The sequence below is a fragment of the Leucoraja erinacea genome, chromosome 14 (assembly GCF_028641065.1).
Source record: "Leucoraja erinacea ecotype New England chromosome 14, Leri_hhj_1, whole genome shotgun sequence".
NCBI lineage: Eukaryota > Metazoa > Chordata > Chondrichthyes > Rajiformes > Rajidae > Leucoraja > Leucoraja erinaceus.
Genome location: NC_073390.1, coordinates 42,496,731 through 42,511,965, shown reverse-complemented (window position 1 = coordinate 42,511,965; position 15,235 = coordinate 42,496,731). Strand labels below are relative to the sequence as shown.

The following is a 15,235-nucleotide window of genomic DNA, read 5'->3' as shown; positions in this document are numbered from 1 at the left end:
TCTATTGTATCCATTGTCTAGTTTCTGAAAACCTAGAGCAGAGCAAAGTGCTGGGGGGACTTGGTGGGTCGGGCAGCATTTGTGGAATTCATTGCCACAGACGGCTGTGGAGGCCAAGTCAATGGAACTTTTTAAGGTGGAGATTTTGTTTAACTTGACTATATTCCCTCAGCATATTGTTTAAAGCAATGCTTTTCATTTTCTACGAGAAGAGATGTAGATTGGCTATTGCATGTTAGCCAATCAGAATGCTTATTAGTAATAACCCGGCCTAGTGCATGCTTTATAGTGTTCATTGCATTTAGTAGATGCAGCAGCCTGGACGAGCCAGCAACTAAGTTACAGAGAAAGGTTGAACAAGTTAGGTCTTTAGTTTTGGAGCGCAGAAGGTTAAGGGGGGACTTGATAGAGGTCTTTAAAATGATGAGTGAGATAGACAGAGTTGACGTGGAAAAGCTTTTCCCATTGAGAGTAGGGAAGATTCAAACAAGAGGACATGACCTAAGAATTAAGGGACAGAAGTTTAGGGGTAACATTAGGGGGAACTTCTTTACTCAGAGAGTGGTAGCTGTGTGGAATGAGCTTCCAGTGGAAGGTGGTGGAGGCAGGTTCGTTTTTATAATTTAAAAATGAATTGGGTAGTTATATGTATGGGAAAGGAATGGAGGGTTATGGTCTGAGTGCAGGTAGATGGGACTAAGGGAGAATAAGTGTTCGGCACGGACTTGAAGGGCCAAGATGGCCTGTTTCCGTGCTGTAATGGTTATATGGTACAGGTATAATGTACTGTATATCTGGCACTGAGCAGTCTATTAAAGATGCTTATACCTTTACCGGTGTACGAGTCGAGTAATTACACCCAGGATTCCATCGTCTGCCACCCGTTGTGTCTCCGAACGCCTGGAGTTCGTAAAAGTGCGAATAATCCGCAGTAGGTTCTATTGAGGAAGCATCACTTGCAAGACCACACGTGTCTGCTGTTAATTTGCACCGACCATTCACATGGGCACGGCTGTGTGTGTGTGCAGTGGCGAGAGATGTGTGGAAAGCCGCCAACACTGAACAACCTGACAAATGTTCCAGCTTCTGCAGCTATTGTTCTCTTCAAGTGTACCGTCCTGGGAACTGGCTCAATAATGATCTGGCCCTGGTAGTAGATCATCACCAATACAGGCCAAGGGCAAACTGCTGAAACACATTCATATTTATTTCGAAACAAAGAACTACAAATGCTGGATAATACCAAAAGATAGAAAGTGCTGGAGTAACTCAGCGGGTCAGGCAGCATCTGTGGAGAACATGGGGAAGTGCTGTTCTGTGTTCAGACTGAATAGTGAACACTCGTCCCTGTTCACCAGCAATGCTGCCTGCCTGACCTGCTGAGTTACTCCAGCACTTTGTGTCCTTTTTAATATTCATGTATGATGTTCCAGTGAGAGATCATGTATAATGTAGTTAGACAACAACATTTTCCAGATTAAAAGCAGTGTTTTCTTGCATTAAAATTTAAATTCCCCGACTATAGCCTCCAGCATTGGAATCTGGCGGGCAGTTCACCATGACATCTCAACACTGGGCTCTTCCCACTGGCAAATCCTGCTCTTAAAGATAGCGGAGTCATGGGATCTGGGGAGAAGGCAGGAATGGGGTACGGGGTACATGATCACTGTGAATGGCAGTGCTGGCTCGAAGGGCCGAATGGCCTCGTCCAGCAACTATTGTCGATTGTCAGCTGAAGTTGTTGTGCTGTGTTAAATTCACAGTGGTGAAGGGAAGGAAAATAATTCTCACTCCTCCCTCCCAAAATCTGCACCCCCTCGTCCTCCACCGCTTCCTCACTCACCCCCAAACATTACAACAAAATAAATTTGTCGTAACGTTCTTTTCCGCATATATTGTAAGCATTCAAGGAAGAGGAAATTAAGAAGGAAATGCACGAGAATGAAAAGAGGAAATTAAACAAAAATGCAATTAGGGTTATTAATAAAACCTTTAGATTGCACAAATACAAGGGGCATTTTGTTTTTTTTTAAACCCCCAAATGGTCACGGTGGCACAATGGTAGAGTTGCTGCCTTACAGCGAATGCAGCGCCGGAGACCCGGGTTACATCCCGTCTACGGGTGCTGTCTGTTCGGAATTTGTACGTTCTCCCCGCGACCTGCGTGGGTTTGCTCCGTGATCTTCGGTTTCCTCCCACATTCCAAAGTGTAGGTTTGTAGGTTAATTGGCTTGGCAAATGTAACAATTGTCCCTAGTGGGTGTAGGATGGTGTTAATATGAGGGGATCGCTGGTTGGCGCGGACCCGGTGGGCCGAATGGCCTGTTTCCGCGCTGTATCTCTAAACCAATCTTAAAATAAACAAAATGACAGTCAATCACGCTGTTGTGTCTGGATACCAAAAGAAAACAAGTCCAAACTCCTGCTAGTAACAGCGTTCACCTCAACATTCCAAACTCTTTGTCCAAGAATAGACAGGGAACTGAGAAAGTGAGAATGAGTTGAGTTTAGTTTATTGTCACGTTTACCATGAACAGCTTTTGTTGAGTGCTAACCAGTCGGCGGAAAGACTATACATGATTACAATCGAGCCGTCCACAGTGTACAGATACAGGATAAAGGGAATAATGCCAATAACATTTAATGCAAGGTGGAGCCAGATAGTCAAAGTTAAATCAAATTTAGCTGTAATTGTTATATACAAGGTAACAGCCGCCTGCAATATCTCGTCATACCTGTTACATTTGTGTATAGCTTGTAATTTCTGACTGATTTTCATCTGATTATAATGTTTATGTGGAAAAAAACATATTAAAAGACTCGGTTAATTCATGTTTTTTTTTAAATTCTATTTCTTCAGATTTCCTTACAATTGCCTTCATTTTAGGAACTGGAATATTAGGTAAGTCTATTTCATTTACACCAAACAGATTGCGCAAGTTACCCCTGTAAGTAACACTGAGTTGTCTATTTGTCTTGCATTTCAAACAAAAATGAGCAAACTTTACGGATTTCAGTTCAATTTCAGTTTAGTCTGTTGCCACCTGTACCGAGGTACCCTGTACAGTGAAAAATCTTTGTTGCGTGCTAGCCAGTCAGCAGAAAGACTACACATGATTACAATCAATTTACTGTGCAGATACATGATAACGTTTAGTGCAAGGTAAAGCCAGCAAAATCCGATCAAAGATAGTCTGAGCGTCACCAAAGAGGAAGATTGTAGTTCAGGACTGCTCTCTGGTTGTGGTAGGATGATTCAGTTGCCTGATAACAGCTGGGAAGAAACTGTCCCTGAATCTGCAGGTGTGCGTTTTCACACTTCCATACATTTTGTCTGATGGGAGAGGGGAGAAGAGACAGTGGGCAGGGTGCGACTGTTCCTTGATTATGCTGCTGGCCTTGCAGAGGCAGCGTGAGGTATAAATGGAGTCATTAGATGGGAGGTTTATTTCCATTCCGCTCTGTTCACGTTAGCGTGGCGATACTTTGTATAAATATTCATATCTTGGCTTGATGACTATCTTGAAATGTTCACTCATGGCTTGTAAACCAACTGAATTACCCCGGGGGGATGTCACTAAACACGTTTAACATTTGCATCCTTTTCTGATTGTATTCAATATTAACGAAGTGAGTAGAGAATATGCTAGGATTATTTGCCGTGACTAATGACAATCGGGTAAGTATGTAAAAGGTACAAAGATTGGTCAGGGTCGACATGAAATTCTGGAGAAATTCAGTGGGTGAGGCAGCATGTATAGAGAGAAGGAATAGATGATGTTTCTGGTCTATTCCTTCGCTCCATAGATGCTGCCTCACCCACTGAGTTTCTCCAGCATTTTTTGTCTACTTTTTTTTCCCAGCATCTGCAGTTCTTTCTTAAAGATTGGTTTTTGATTTAAGTTTCCATTCATTCTGGAAAGTGATCAGAGCTCATTAATATGCTACAAGTTCCCCGTCTCCCATGTATTTGTTTTGGTGACACTTCTGAAGTACTGGTGCCGCAGTTTGAAGAAGGGTCTCGACCAGAAACGTCACCCATTCCTTCTCTCCAGAGATTACTGCCTGTCCCGCTGAGTTACTCCAGAATTTGGTGTCTATCTTTGGTGTAAACCAGCATCTGCCATTCCTTCCTACACAGTTTGCCATTTTTGTTGGCCGATTCTCGTGTCCTCATAGTTTGTAGCAAATTAAAAAGTTAATTGGATACATGTATTTGATCCACTACATGGTATTTTCATTTTAGCATCTAAGAAGTTGTGAAATCTATTCAGCGTATTCAAATATCTAATTGATTTTATACTTAAATGTTACCCCTCAACCAGAAGCTATTTATTTATTTATTGAATCCATTTTAGAATTTATTTCATTCAGTCACTGAATTAATTGTGTATCAAAATCAAGAGATAGCTGATTAATTTACCTGGTGTCATTAATTATTTAATAGCAGAATATATTTTGAGTAATTGCTTTAACAAAGATAATTTCATGAGGTTAGTGTGGGCTGGGAACTATCCATGTATTTATTGGGGGAAGTCAAAGTAAGGAATAATAATTGTCGCTGAAGTTCTGGTGTTGATGCAGAACACAAGTGCGAACTGAATGATGTCTTGATGGATGGTTGATGGATAAAACTGTCAACGTGTATTCCGGTTGCTAATAAAAAAGCAGAAATTGGTTTACAGCGAGTGATGCTTTGAAAATTCTTCTGGTTTAGTTTAGAGATGCAGTGTGGAAACAAGCCCTTTGGCCCACCAAGTCCGCACCAGCCAGCGATCACCGCACATCAACACTACCCTACACACACTAGGGACATTTTTACATTTTATACATTCCCACCGAGCCAATTAACTTACAAACCTGTACGTCTTTGGAGTGTGGGAGGACACCAAAGAGCTCTGAGAAAATCCTCGGAGAAAAATCACGGGGAGATCGTACAAACTCTGGCGCTGTGAGGCAGCAACTCTACCGCTGGGCCACCATGCCTTCTTAATACTTACCATATTACTCACCATATTACTAACGATTCCAGCCACTAGCGGTTAGTCGGGATTTAGTCACAGTGGTGACAACTTGTAGTGTGACTTTATTATATGCAAATAAACTTGTTGGATTGCTACTTGGAGTATTTGTTAATAGCTCTACAATTTATCTTCCAATTCTACGCTCAGCCCTATGAAAAGTTTGGACTCATCGATTATATGTGATTATTATTAAGCTTGCAGATGATCTGTAAATTGGCAGACTTGTGGATGGTGAGGAGACAAGAGCATGTCCATCAATTGTAAATACGGGCAGAGAAATGGCAAATGGATTTTAAGCCTGAAAAATGGGAGGTGTGGCATTTTGGCAGGTAAAATGTAAGAGGAAAGTATTATAGTAAATGGCAAGACCCTTGGGAGCATTGAGGTTTAATTTATTTTTGTAACATGTAGTACAGTCGGCATACAGTTGGGAGACTAGAGCCCTGTGTAGAGAGGGATCTTGGGGTGTAGATCCATGGCTCACTGCAACTGGGGAACACAAGTGGATGGGGTGGTGAAGAAGGTGTATGTCATGTTTACCTTCATCATTCGGGGCGCTGACTAGAAACTTTGTCATTAACCTAACTAGCAATTCAGAGTGCCACACTGTGGGACAGGTGTGGAGACTTTGGGGAGAGTACTGAATTAGTTTGTCGGGACATTCCATGGTTTCGAGAGTTTTCACTATCGGTCGGGCAAACTTGGATCACTTTCACTCGTGTTTGAAGGGCAACCTGATAGAAATATATAAAAATTATGAGAGGCACAGGTAGTCAGAACCTTTATCCCCAAGGTGGAAATATCGAATGTTAGAGGACGTTAGTTGAGGGGGGGAGTTTATACGTAATTTGAGGCAGATTGGTCAGTGCCTGGAATGTGTTATGCGAGCAGGTGATAGAAGCAGATACGACAGCGGTTTTAGGGGCATTTAGGCAGCGTGTGAACTGTAAAGTGGGGTCCAGATGTGCATAGTTTGATTTGGCATCATGTTAGCATGGTGCCAGAGGGCCTGTACATGTACGCCACTATTCTACCCTCTGTATTCTTCTGTTCTAGGACTGCCAGGAACAGTGGCACATGCTGGCCTGCAACCTTTTTTGGTCTCGTTTATAACGGGATTTTTTATGCAGGTAAGTAAATACAAAATTCTGTCTGAAGAAAGGTCCTGAGCTCAAACATTGTCTGGTCATTTCCCTCTGCAGATGCTGCCTGACCTGCTGAGTTCCTCTAGTAGATTTTTGCTCTAGTCATCCAGAAAGTGTGTAGCAAATAACTTGCTTGACTTTGTGGAGCTAATATCTCATCACCTGAATTGCAAAAGCAAACACTATACTTTTTATACTACATTATCTTGATCATCTGGTAATGTTACCATACCTGCCTAAACCATGCTGATACAATTGGCTTGACTGAGGTATTTTTATGAAGAACACTTATGCCCCTGTCCCACTTAGGAAACCTGAACGGAAACCACTGGAGACTTTGCGCCCCACCCAAGGTTTCCGTGGGGTTCCCGGAGGTTTTTGTCAGTCTCCCTACCTGCTTCCACTACCTGCAACCTCCGGGAACCGCACAGAAACGTTGGGTGGGGCGCAAAGTCTCCAGAGGTTTCCGTTCAGGTTTCCTAAGTGGGACAGGGGCATTAGTGGGTGGCACGGTGGCGCAGCGGTAGAGTTGCTGCCTTCCAGCGCTTGCAGCCCCAGAGACCCGGGTTCGATCCCGACTACGGGTGCTGTCTGTACGGAGTTTGTACGTTCTCCCCGTGTCTTCCGAGATCTTCAGTTTCCTCCCACACTCCAAAGACGTGCGGGTTTGTAGGTTAATTGGCTTGAGTATAATTGTAAATTATCCATAGTATGTGTAGGATAGTGTTAATGTGCGGTGGTCGCTGGTCGGCACTCACTCGAAGGGCATGTATCTATAAACTAAACTAAAAATATGTTGCAAATAACTTGCTCGACATTGAGGAGTTGAAAGCTAATATATCATAACCTAAATATTATTAATTGCAAAAGGGAATGCTATATTTTGTTGATCATGCCAGTGGCCTCTGGTAATGTTACTGTTGACATTTTCCATTCCTGCCTAAACCTTGCTGATAAAATTGGTTTGACTGAGCAAATTTTATGAAGAACATTTAGGACAATTGATCATTAGACAATTGGCATAGGTAGAGTTCAAAGATACTGTACACTCTGAAACTTTCTTGACATAGAAATCATTTCCAGATATGGCATTGTTTTTTTCTGGTTGATGGTAATACGGCTCGCGCTATGATCGATTGAATTTTGGAATCGATACAATCCCATTGCATTTTAAATCTGATGGTACAATCGCGACGGGCATACGCATGGTAATAACCCCGACGACTATCCATACTCATCGGGCCCTGGGTTGATTCGACAGCACCGTCTCTCCAGACGCCCATACGCAGCAAGTGCGTGAAGCGACCGCCCAAAACATTTTGGACACCCACAGTTGCAATCCCTGTTGGTGGGCACAGGCCCCACCACCCTGTTCTGGCCCCCCCCGTGCAGTCACCATCAAACTCTGCCCCGCTGTTCCCATGCCCACCTGTTTCAAGCCACCACCCCCATTATTTGCCCCCCCCCCCCCCCCCCCCCCCCCCCCCCACCCTCCAAAGCGGCCTGTTCAATGACCAGCCTTTCTGTCCAAAATCTGCCCTCGGGCACGGTGGCGAAGCGGTTAGAGCCGCTGCCTCACAGCACCGGAGACCCGGGTTTGATCCCAACCTCGGGTGCTTTGTGGAGTTTGCACGTTCCCCCTGTGACTGCATGCATTTCCTCCGGGTGCTCCGGTTTCCTCCCACATCCCAAAAACAATTGGTCCTCTATAAATTGTTCCCTCGTGTATCAGGAGTGGATGGAAAAAGTGGAGCAACATACTATAGAACTAGTGTGAATGGGTAGTCAATGGACTCGATGGGCTGAAGGGCCTGTTTCGATGCGGAATCTTTTAACTAAACTAAACTCCCCTCCCAGTATCTGGCCCCACTCCTTCATATGTTGTGGAGATACCATTGGGTTTTCGCTAAGAGTTTAAGAAAGAACGGCAGATGCTGGAAAAGAGTCTGAAGAGTCTCAACCCGAAACGTCACCGATTCCTTTGCTCCATAGATGCTGCTTTGCACGCTGAGTTTCTCCAGCTTTTTTGTCTACATTGGGTCTTGGCTTTTAGGTTGAGCCATTATTTTGTTATTTGATTGTTTACCAAGATATTTCTTTAGGATATTCACATTGCTATTGTATTTATTGTTGAGATGAACATTCAATAGTGCAGGAACATTAGCGTCATTGGTTCCATTTTTAAGGGCATGTCCCACGAGCATGCGACTGCATGCGGCTAGCACGACCTAACGTGGTCGCTTGAGCTTTACGGGCTCGCGGGGCCGATCCCACTTCGATCGCCGGAGCCGTATGGAGTTGTGCGGGGCAGGTACCGACATCGCGCGGGGCTCCAAAAAACTGACACTGTCCAAAAATTCCGCGCGACAACGGCCTGCCGGCTCGCAGCCGCATTGAGGCCGTACACAGCGTCTCGACGGGCATACGCAGCGTCTTGATGGCGTAAGCCTAGCACGTGGCGTTGCGCGATGAGGTCACTGCCCAGCGTGCCGTTGCGTGATTGCGTAACTGCCCGACGACGTGCGACGTCCATACTCGGTCGGCCCGCTTCCTGCCCAGCTGATTGGCGAGTATGATGTCGGGGCCAGCACCGCACAACTCCAGACGGCTCCGCGGTTGGAAGTGGGACGGGCCCCGCAAGGCCGTACACCGCAAGCCACCACGTTTGGTCACGCTAGACGCATGCAATCGCATGTTGGTGGGACAGGCCCTTTATTGTGTCTGACTTGAAATTCCTTCATTAACCATGAGTGTGGCTTTAACCTTAGTTTTGTGTTTTCTCAGGTGCTGTTGATTTATCTTTTTGTGGACTTATTGCAACGATGTCACGTAGCTCAGCTGGAGGCCGTGAAGGTAAGCAAGTGTGCTCTGACCTATAGAGACCCAGAGGCCCTTCGGCCCTCCTCGCCCATGCCCACCTGTACAGTGCATTCCACTAGAAAAAATTCACTTCATGAAATATGTTTACGTGTTCTACTTCCATTGCTGCTTTTATTTCCAGCAAACTGAATGGCAGTTCAAAGCTGTCAAAGGTTATTTGCACCTTTCTACACGGTCAGATTAACGTTCTAAAAAACATCACTATTAATGCACATTTATAGACGAAAGGCTGATAAAATGCTGCTGTTCACGTTCAATACATTGAGAATTTGAGCAGTTCCTGTTTCAGTTTTTATTTACCATCAATTTAATTTCCTGATCATGTTTGTTGGCAATATTTTTGAGTTTAGTTTAGAGATACAGCCCACCGAGTCTGTGCCAACCAGCGATCCTCGCACACTAACGTGATCGTACACACACTAGGGACAGTTTACAATTGACCTGCAAACCTGTTCGACTTTGGAGTGTGGGAGAAAACTGAACATCTCGGATAAAACCCACGCAGGTCACGGGCAGAACTTCCTAACCCCATACAGACAGCACCCGTAGTCTGGATCGAACCTGGGTCCCTGGCGCTGTAGAGCAGCAACTGTACCGCTGCACCACCGTGCCGCACATTATGTTTATGCATCTGCTGTCAGTCACGGTAATACTTGCATTTTCATTAAAATGTTAGTTTCACAGTTCACATTATGGAAAATTTAGACCAACCAAAATATTTAGATGAGGACAATTTTATTTAATTTTATTTAACTCAATGGTGCCTTAAGGAGGCAGATATGAAAGTAATGGTGCAACATTCAGGGAGCACAGTGCATGAAAGCTAATGTGCATGGTTCACTAATGCAGGCAGGCACGGGAGTCCGCCTGGCTGTTGCCATGGCAACAGAGGCTCAGCTATTGTACACCGCAGCAAGGTGAAATCTCTATTGTCAAATTTACAATACTATCTGTAATACAGAGACACGGAGTATCAACAGTGATGACTTCATGATTTTTATCAACTGTATCATCCTCTTGCAAAGTTCAGCTCTGCCAAACCATTCTTCTGATGATTAATTCCCTTGTTGCAATGTTAAGTAACAAATTAAAATTATAAAACTGTTTTAAGTTTCACTGATGTGTTGAATTTTCTCTTGGAGAAAACAAAGTTAAACAAAGCTAAGAGAATATTGTCCAGATATATTCTGACATTCTAATTATTCAAGAATCTTTTCTGTCTGCATCATAACTTTTCCTTCATCTCAGCATCCTGCTTTTTGAAACTTACTACAATATTCAGTACATTGAAAGATAGAAAATAGGTGCAGGAGTAGGCCATTCGGCCCTTCGAGCCGGCACCGCCATTCAATACGATCATGGCTGATCATCCAAAATCAGTACCTCGTTCTGGCTTTTTCCCCATATCCCTTGATTCCCTTAGCCCTAAGAGCTAAATCTAACTCTCTCTTGAAAACATCCAGTGGATCGGCCTCCACTGCCTTCTGTGGCAGAGAATTCTACTGATTTACAACTCTCTGGGTGAAAATGTTTTTCCTTGTCTCAGTCCGAAATGGCCTACCCCTTATTCTTATACTGTGACTCCTGGTTCTGGACTCCGCCAACATCAGGAACATTTTTCCTGCATCTAGCCTGTCCAATCCTTTAAGATATCCTCTCATCCTTCTAAATTCCAGTGACTACAAGCTCAGTCGACCCATTCTTTCATCATATGTCAGTCCTGCCATCCCGGGATTTAACCTGGTGAACCTGCGCTGCACTCCCTCAATAGCAAGAATGTCATTCCTCAAATTAGGAGACCTAAGCTGCACACAATACTCCAGGTGCGGTTTCACCAGGACCCTGTACAACTGCAGAAGGACCTCCTTGCTCCTATACTCAAATCCTCTCACTATGAAGGCCAACATGCCATTAGCTTTCTTCACTGCCTGCTGTACCTGCATGCTTATTTTCAGTGACTGATGTACAAGGACACCCAGGTCTCGTTGCACCTCCCCATTTCCTAATCTGACACCATTCAGATAATAATCTGCCTCCTTGTTCTTGCCACCAAAGTGGATAACCTCACATTTATACACCTTATACTACATCTGTCATGCATCTGCCCACTCACCCAACCCTATCCAAGTCACCCTGCAGCCTCATAGCATCCTCCTCGCAGCTCACACTGCCACCCTGCTTTGTGTCATCTGCAAACTTGGAGATGTTACATTTAATCCCCTTGTCTGAATCGTTAATATATATTGTAAATAACTGGGGTCCCAGCACTGAGCCTTGCGGCACCCTGTTTAAAGTGCCTGTTTAAAACGGTGTAGGAAAGGCACTTTCAAAATTGAACACGATGTACATTCCAAAAATAATTTGTGCCATTTTCAAACCATCAAAATCAACATTTCGCCGTTCAAAATATTACACTCTATAGATGATTAGTTGAGAAAGAGACAATCTAAATGCATTGTTCCAACATCTTGGGGGAAAAAGTAGAATTTGATAAGCCAAGGGTGTCGCTGAAAACAGACACAAAACGCCATCTATTGTCACATTCAGAGCCACCACTCGATGCTGTGAGATGTGTGACAATTATTTGTTGTTTGTCGACACAAGGAACTGTAGGCGCTGGTTTATGAAAAAGATAAAGTGCTGGTGTAAATCAATGAGTAGGGCAGCATCTCTGGAGGAAGTGTCTAGGCGACGTTCTGGGTCGGGATACTTCTCAAGTCGGGACAGCAAGAAGGTTTCACGGTGAGAAACATCACCTTTCCGTGTCCCCCGGAGCTGCTGCCTGACCCGCTGAGTTGCTCCAGTACTTTTTTTTTGCCATTTGTTCTTTGTGTCGGTCACCGCAGGACAGTTTTACTTAATGTGTTCGTTATTTTCTAGCAGTTTGTGGTGGAAATGCAGGATGTTGGTGACCAAGGTCCTGTTCCAGGTTCCACATTAGATGAAGGAGAAGAAGAAGATGATGCCGAGGATGCAGGTAGGGGCTGCTGTTGGAATGTTGTGACATTAGGCTGGGAGATGTTGATCTATTGAGGCATGATATTGTGTGTGTTGACCAAATGATACTGGTACTCAAACCACAAAGTATATGTAGGTATTATATATTATATTAAATATATATTGTATTAAATATATATCATATATAGCATGATATTGTGCTATATATCTTAATTATGTGAAATATATACAATATTTTATAAACTATATTATATACTATATTATATGTTTGTGTTTATATATATATGTGTGTGTGTATATATATACATATATGCATGCGCGCACACATACACACACGTGAATGTGATTTAAAGACTATATTTAACACATCATTTTATATTTTTAATATATAATTCCTGTATATGTGTGTGTGTGTATATGTGTATACTTTGTGATTAAAGCACCAATATAACTTGGACAACACAACACATATATATTTATATATATATACACACACACACACACACACACACACACACACACACACATATTATATTATATCTTGGTACGGCCACATTTGGAGTATTGCGTGTCGTTCTGGTCGCTGCTTGACAGGAAGGATGTGGATGCTTTGGACGGAGAGCAGAGGAGGTGTACCACGATGATATCTGGATTAGAGGGGGTATTAGCTCACGGGATTGTTTTCCCTGGAATGCCAGAGGTTAAGATGATATCTGGCAGGTGTATCAAATTATGAGCGGCATTGCTGGAACATCTTCTGAGGAAGTGCTACTTAAATGCAATAGTTGTTTTGTGTCGCATGCTATTATCTTCAGTTTCTTTCAACACTGAATGAGGAAAGCAACTTGTTTTATAAAGAGCCACAAGTCAGTGGTACAGTGATCTTAATGCTTGGATTAAAGGAGAACAAGTGAACAGGAACCTGGATTTAGTTGATGGAATCTGTCAGATATCAGCGAGGCTGCAGGGTCACCTGTAGTGCCTCACCAGTATCGGGAGATTGTTTATGAGTAAAGTCTTCCTCAATCTGAGATGGTCATTGCCAAGTGGGTTGGAGGCAGATATTGATTCCCAGCGTATATTTGCTTTGCTCTGAAGCAGTCTCATTTTCATGGTGGCACGGTGGCACAGCGGTAGAGTTGCTGCCTTGCAGCGCTTGCAGTGCCAGTGACGAGCTTTCGATCCCAACTACGGGTGCTTTCTGTGTGGAGTTTGTACGTTCTCCCCATGACCGTGTGAGTTTTCTCTGAGATCTTCGGCTTTCCTCCCACACTCCAAAGACGTACAGGTTTGTACATGAATTGGCTCGGTATCATTGTAAATTGGTGTGTGTGCGTGTGTGTGTGTGTGTGTGTCCGTCCCCTCCCGTCGCCACTGGTGAGCAAGGACTCGGTGGGCCCAAAACAACTATCGTTCACCAAAGCGCTTGACATTACATGCAGATATATAAATAGCCCTCGCTCACAGCAAGTCAGGAATGGCTTGGGAGTACAGATACGTTTTTAGTCTACACTTAAAGGAGTCAATGGAGGGGGCAGTTATGATGGGGAGGGGGATACAGTTCCACAGTCTAGGAGCTGCAACAGCAAAGGCGCAGTCGCCCCTGAGCTTATGCCTAGACTGCGGGACATTCAGCAACCCCAAGTCGGACGATCTGTGGGTCCTAGAGGTGGTGCAGTGGGTGAGAAGACTTTTAATGTAAGTGGGTGCAAGCCCATTGAGGGCTTTGTAGACAAAGAGGAGGGTCTTGAAATTTATTCGGAACTGCATAGGGAGCCAGTGGAGAGAGACCAGGATCGGGGGGAAGTGGTCCCTTTTTCGGGTGCCCGTCAGGAGTCTCGCTGCGGCGTTTTGGACCAGTTGCAGGTGGGACAGGGAAGATTGGCTGATGCCAGTGTAGAGGGAGTTGCAGTAATCTAGGCGGGAGGAGATAAATGTGTGGATGATCTTTTCAAGGTCATCAAACTGGAGGAATTGTTTTATTTTAGCTATCATCCGAAGGGCCTGATTCCGTGCTCTATCTCTAAACTAAACAACATTTGCATTTGAGTGAGGCTGCAGGGAATGGGTTCTCAGGCAAGGGCTTCACATTCCCTGTACCTGCAGATATTCCGTTGCAGATCCGACTTAGACCTTTAATGGTTGTTCTCAGATAACACTTAACCCAAGCACTGGGTTCTTGAACCCTTCACTGCACCACTAGTGTATGGATTTCCCTTAAAAGCTTTTCTTTCAGTTAGTTCAAGTTCAAGTGAGTTTATTGTCATGTGTCCCTAATAGGACAATGAAATTCTTGCTTTGCTTCAGCACACCGAACATAGTTGGCATTTACTACAAAACAGATCAGTGTGTCCATATACCATTATATACGTAAATACACACATGAATAAGTAAACTGGTAAAGTGCAAATAACAAACAGTGGGTTATTAATGATCAGAGTTTTGTCCGAGCCAGGTTTAATAGACTGATACCTGTGGGGAAGTAGCTATTCCTGAACCTGGTTGTTGCAGTCTTCAGGCTCCTGTACCTTCTACCTGAAGGTAGCAGGGAGGTGAGTGTGTGGCCAGGATGTTGTGGGTCTTTGATGATACTGCCAGCCTTTTTGTGGCAGCGACTGCGATAAATCCCCTCGATGGAAGGAAGGTCAGAGGCGATGATGGGCTGGGCAGTGTTTACTACTTTTTGTAGTCTTTTCCTCTCCAGGGCGCTCAAATTGCCGAACCAAGCCACGATGCAACCGGTCAGCATGCTCTCTACTGTGCCAGTTAGCCAGTGTCTGGAACGGCCGCTTGCTGCCAGAGACCGCGGCTCCCGAAGTCCACAGGCCGCGCTGGTAGGAGCTCCGACACTGGTGATCTCGGCGAGAGATCACAGGTTCAAAGTCAGCGCCGCTGCAGCTGGACGCTCTGCAATGGCAGCCCCGCGATGCCGGGAGTCGGCGGTCTCAGCACTCCGGAGCTTACCACACGGCGACCCGCGTAATGCATCGCCGCTGCGCGATGGTGCTTCAGCGCTGCACCGCCGCCGAAGCCGAAGTTCTGGCCGGTCCCGGCAGGAAATGCCGCTCCAGACCCGCGAGGAAGGGGCGAAAATATGGCTCGGAGAAAAGACGCATCTCCGACCAGATAGGGACTGAGAAATGCAGTTTCCCCCACCACCACCACCACCACCACCACCTGCATTAAAAAGATTAGACCTCCAAATGAAACTTTTTAACATACTAAAAA

The 15,235-nt window shown here is 44.6% G+C and overlaps 1 protein-coding gene across 2 annotated transcripts in view; it reads left to right on the top strand.

The window, feature by feature from the left end:
* Nucleotides 1-15,235, top strand: part of si:ch211-51h4.2 (uncharacterized) — a 158,302-nt gene that overhangs the window by 9,458 nt on the left and 133,609 nt on the right. The window contains exons 2-5 of one of the 2 annotated variants that reach the window (XM_055646256.1): nt 2,861-2,902; nt 6,081-6,154; nt 8,954-9,022; nt 11,933-12,026. In XM_055646256.1, coding sequence (XP_055502231.1) covers nt 2,861-2,902; nt 6,081-6,154; nt 8,954-9,022; nt 11,933-12,026 — 279 coding nt within the window. Of the gene's footprint in view, nt 1-2,860; nt 2,903-6,080; nt 6,155-8,953; nt 9,023-11,929; nt 12,027-15,235 lie in introns of both variants that reach the window. The other variant, XM_055646255.1, reaches the window with a different exon arrangement.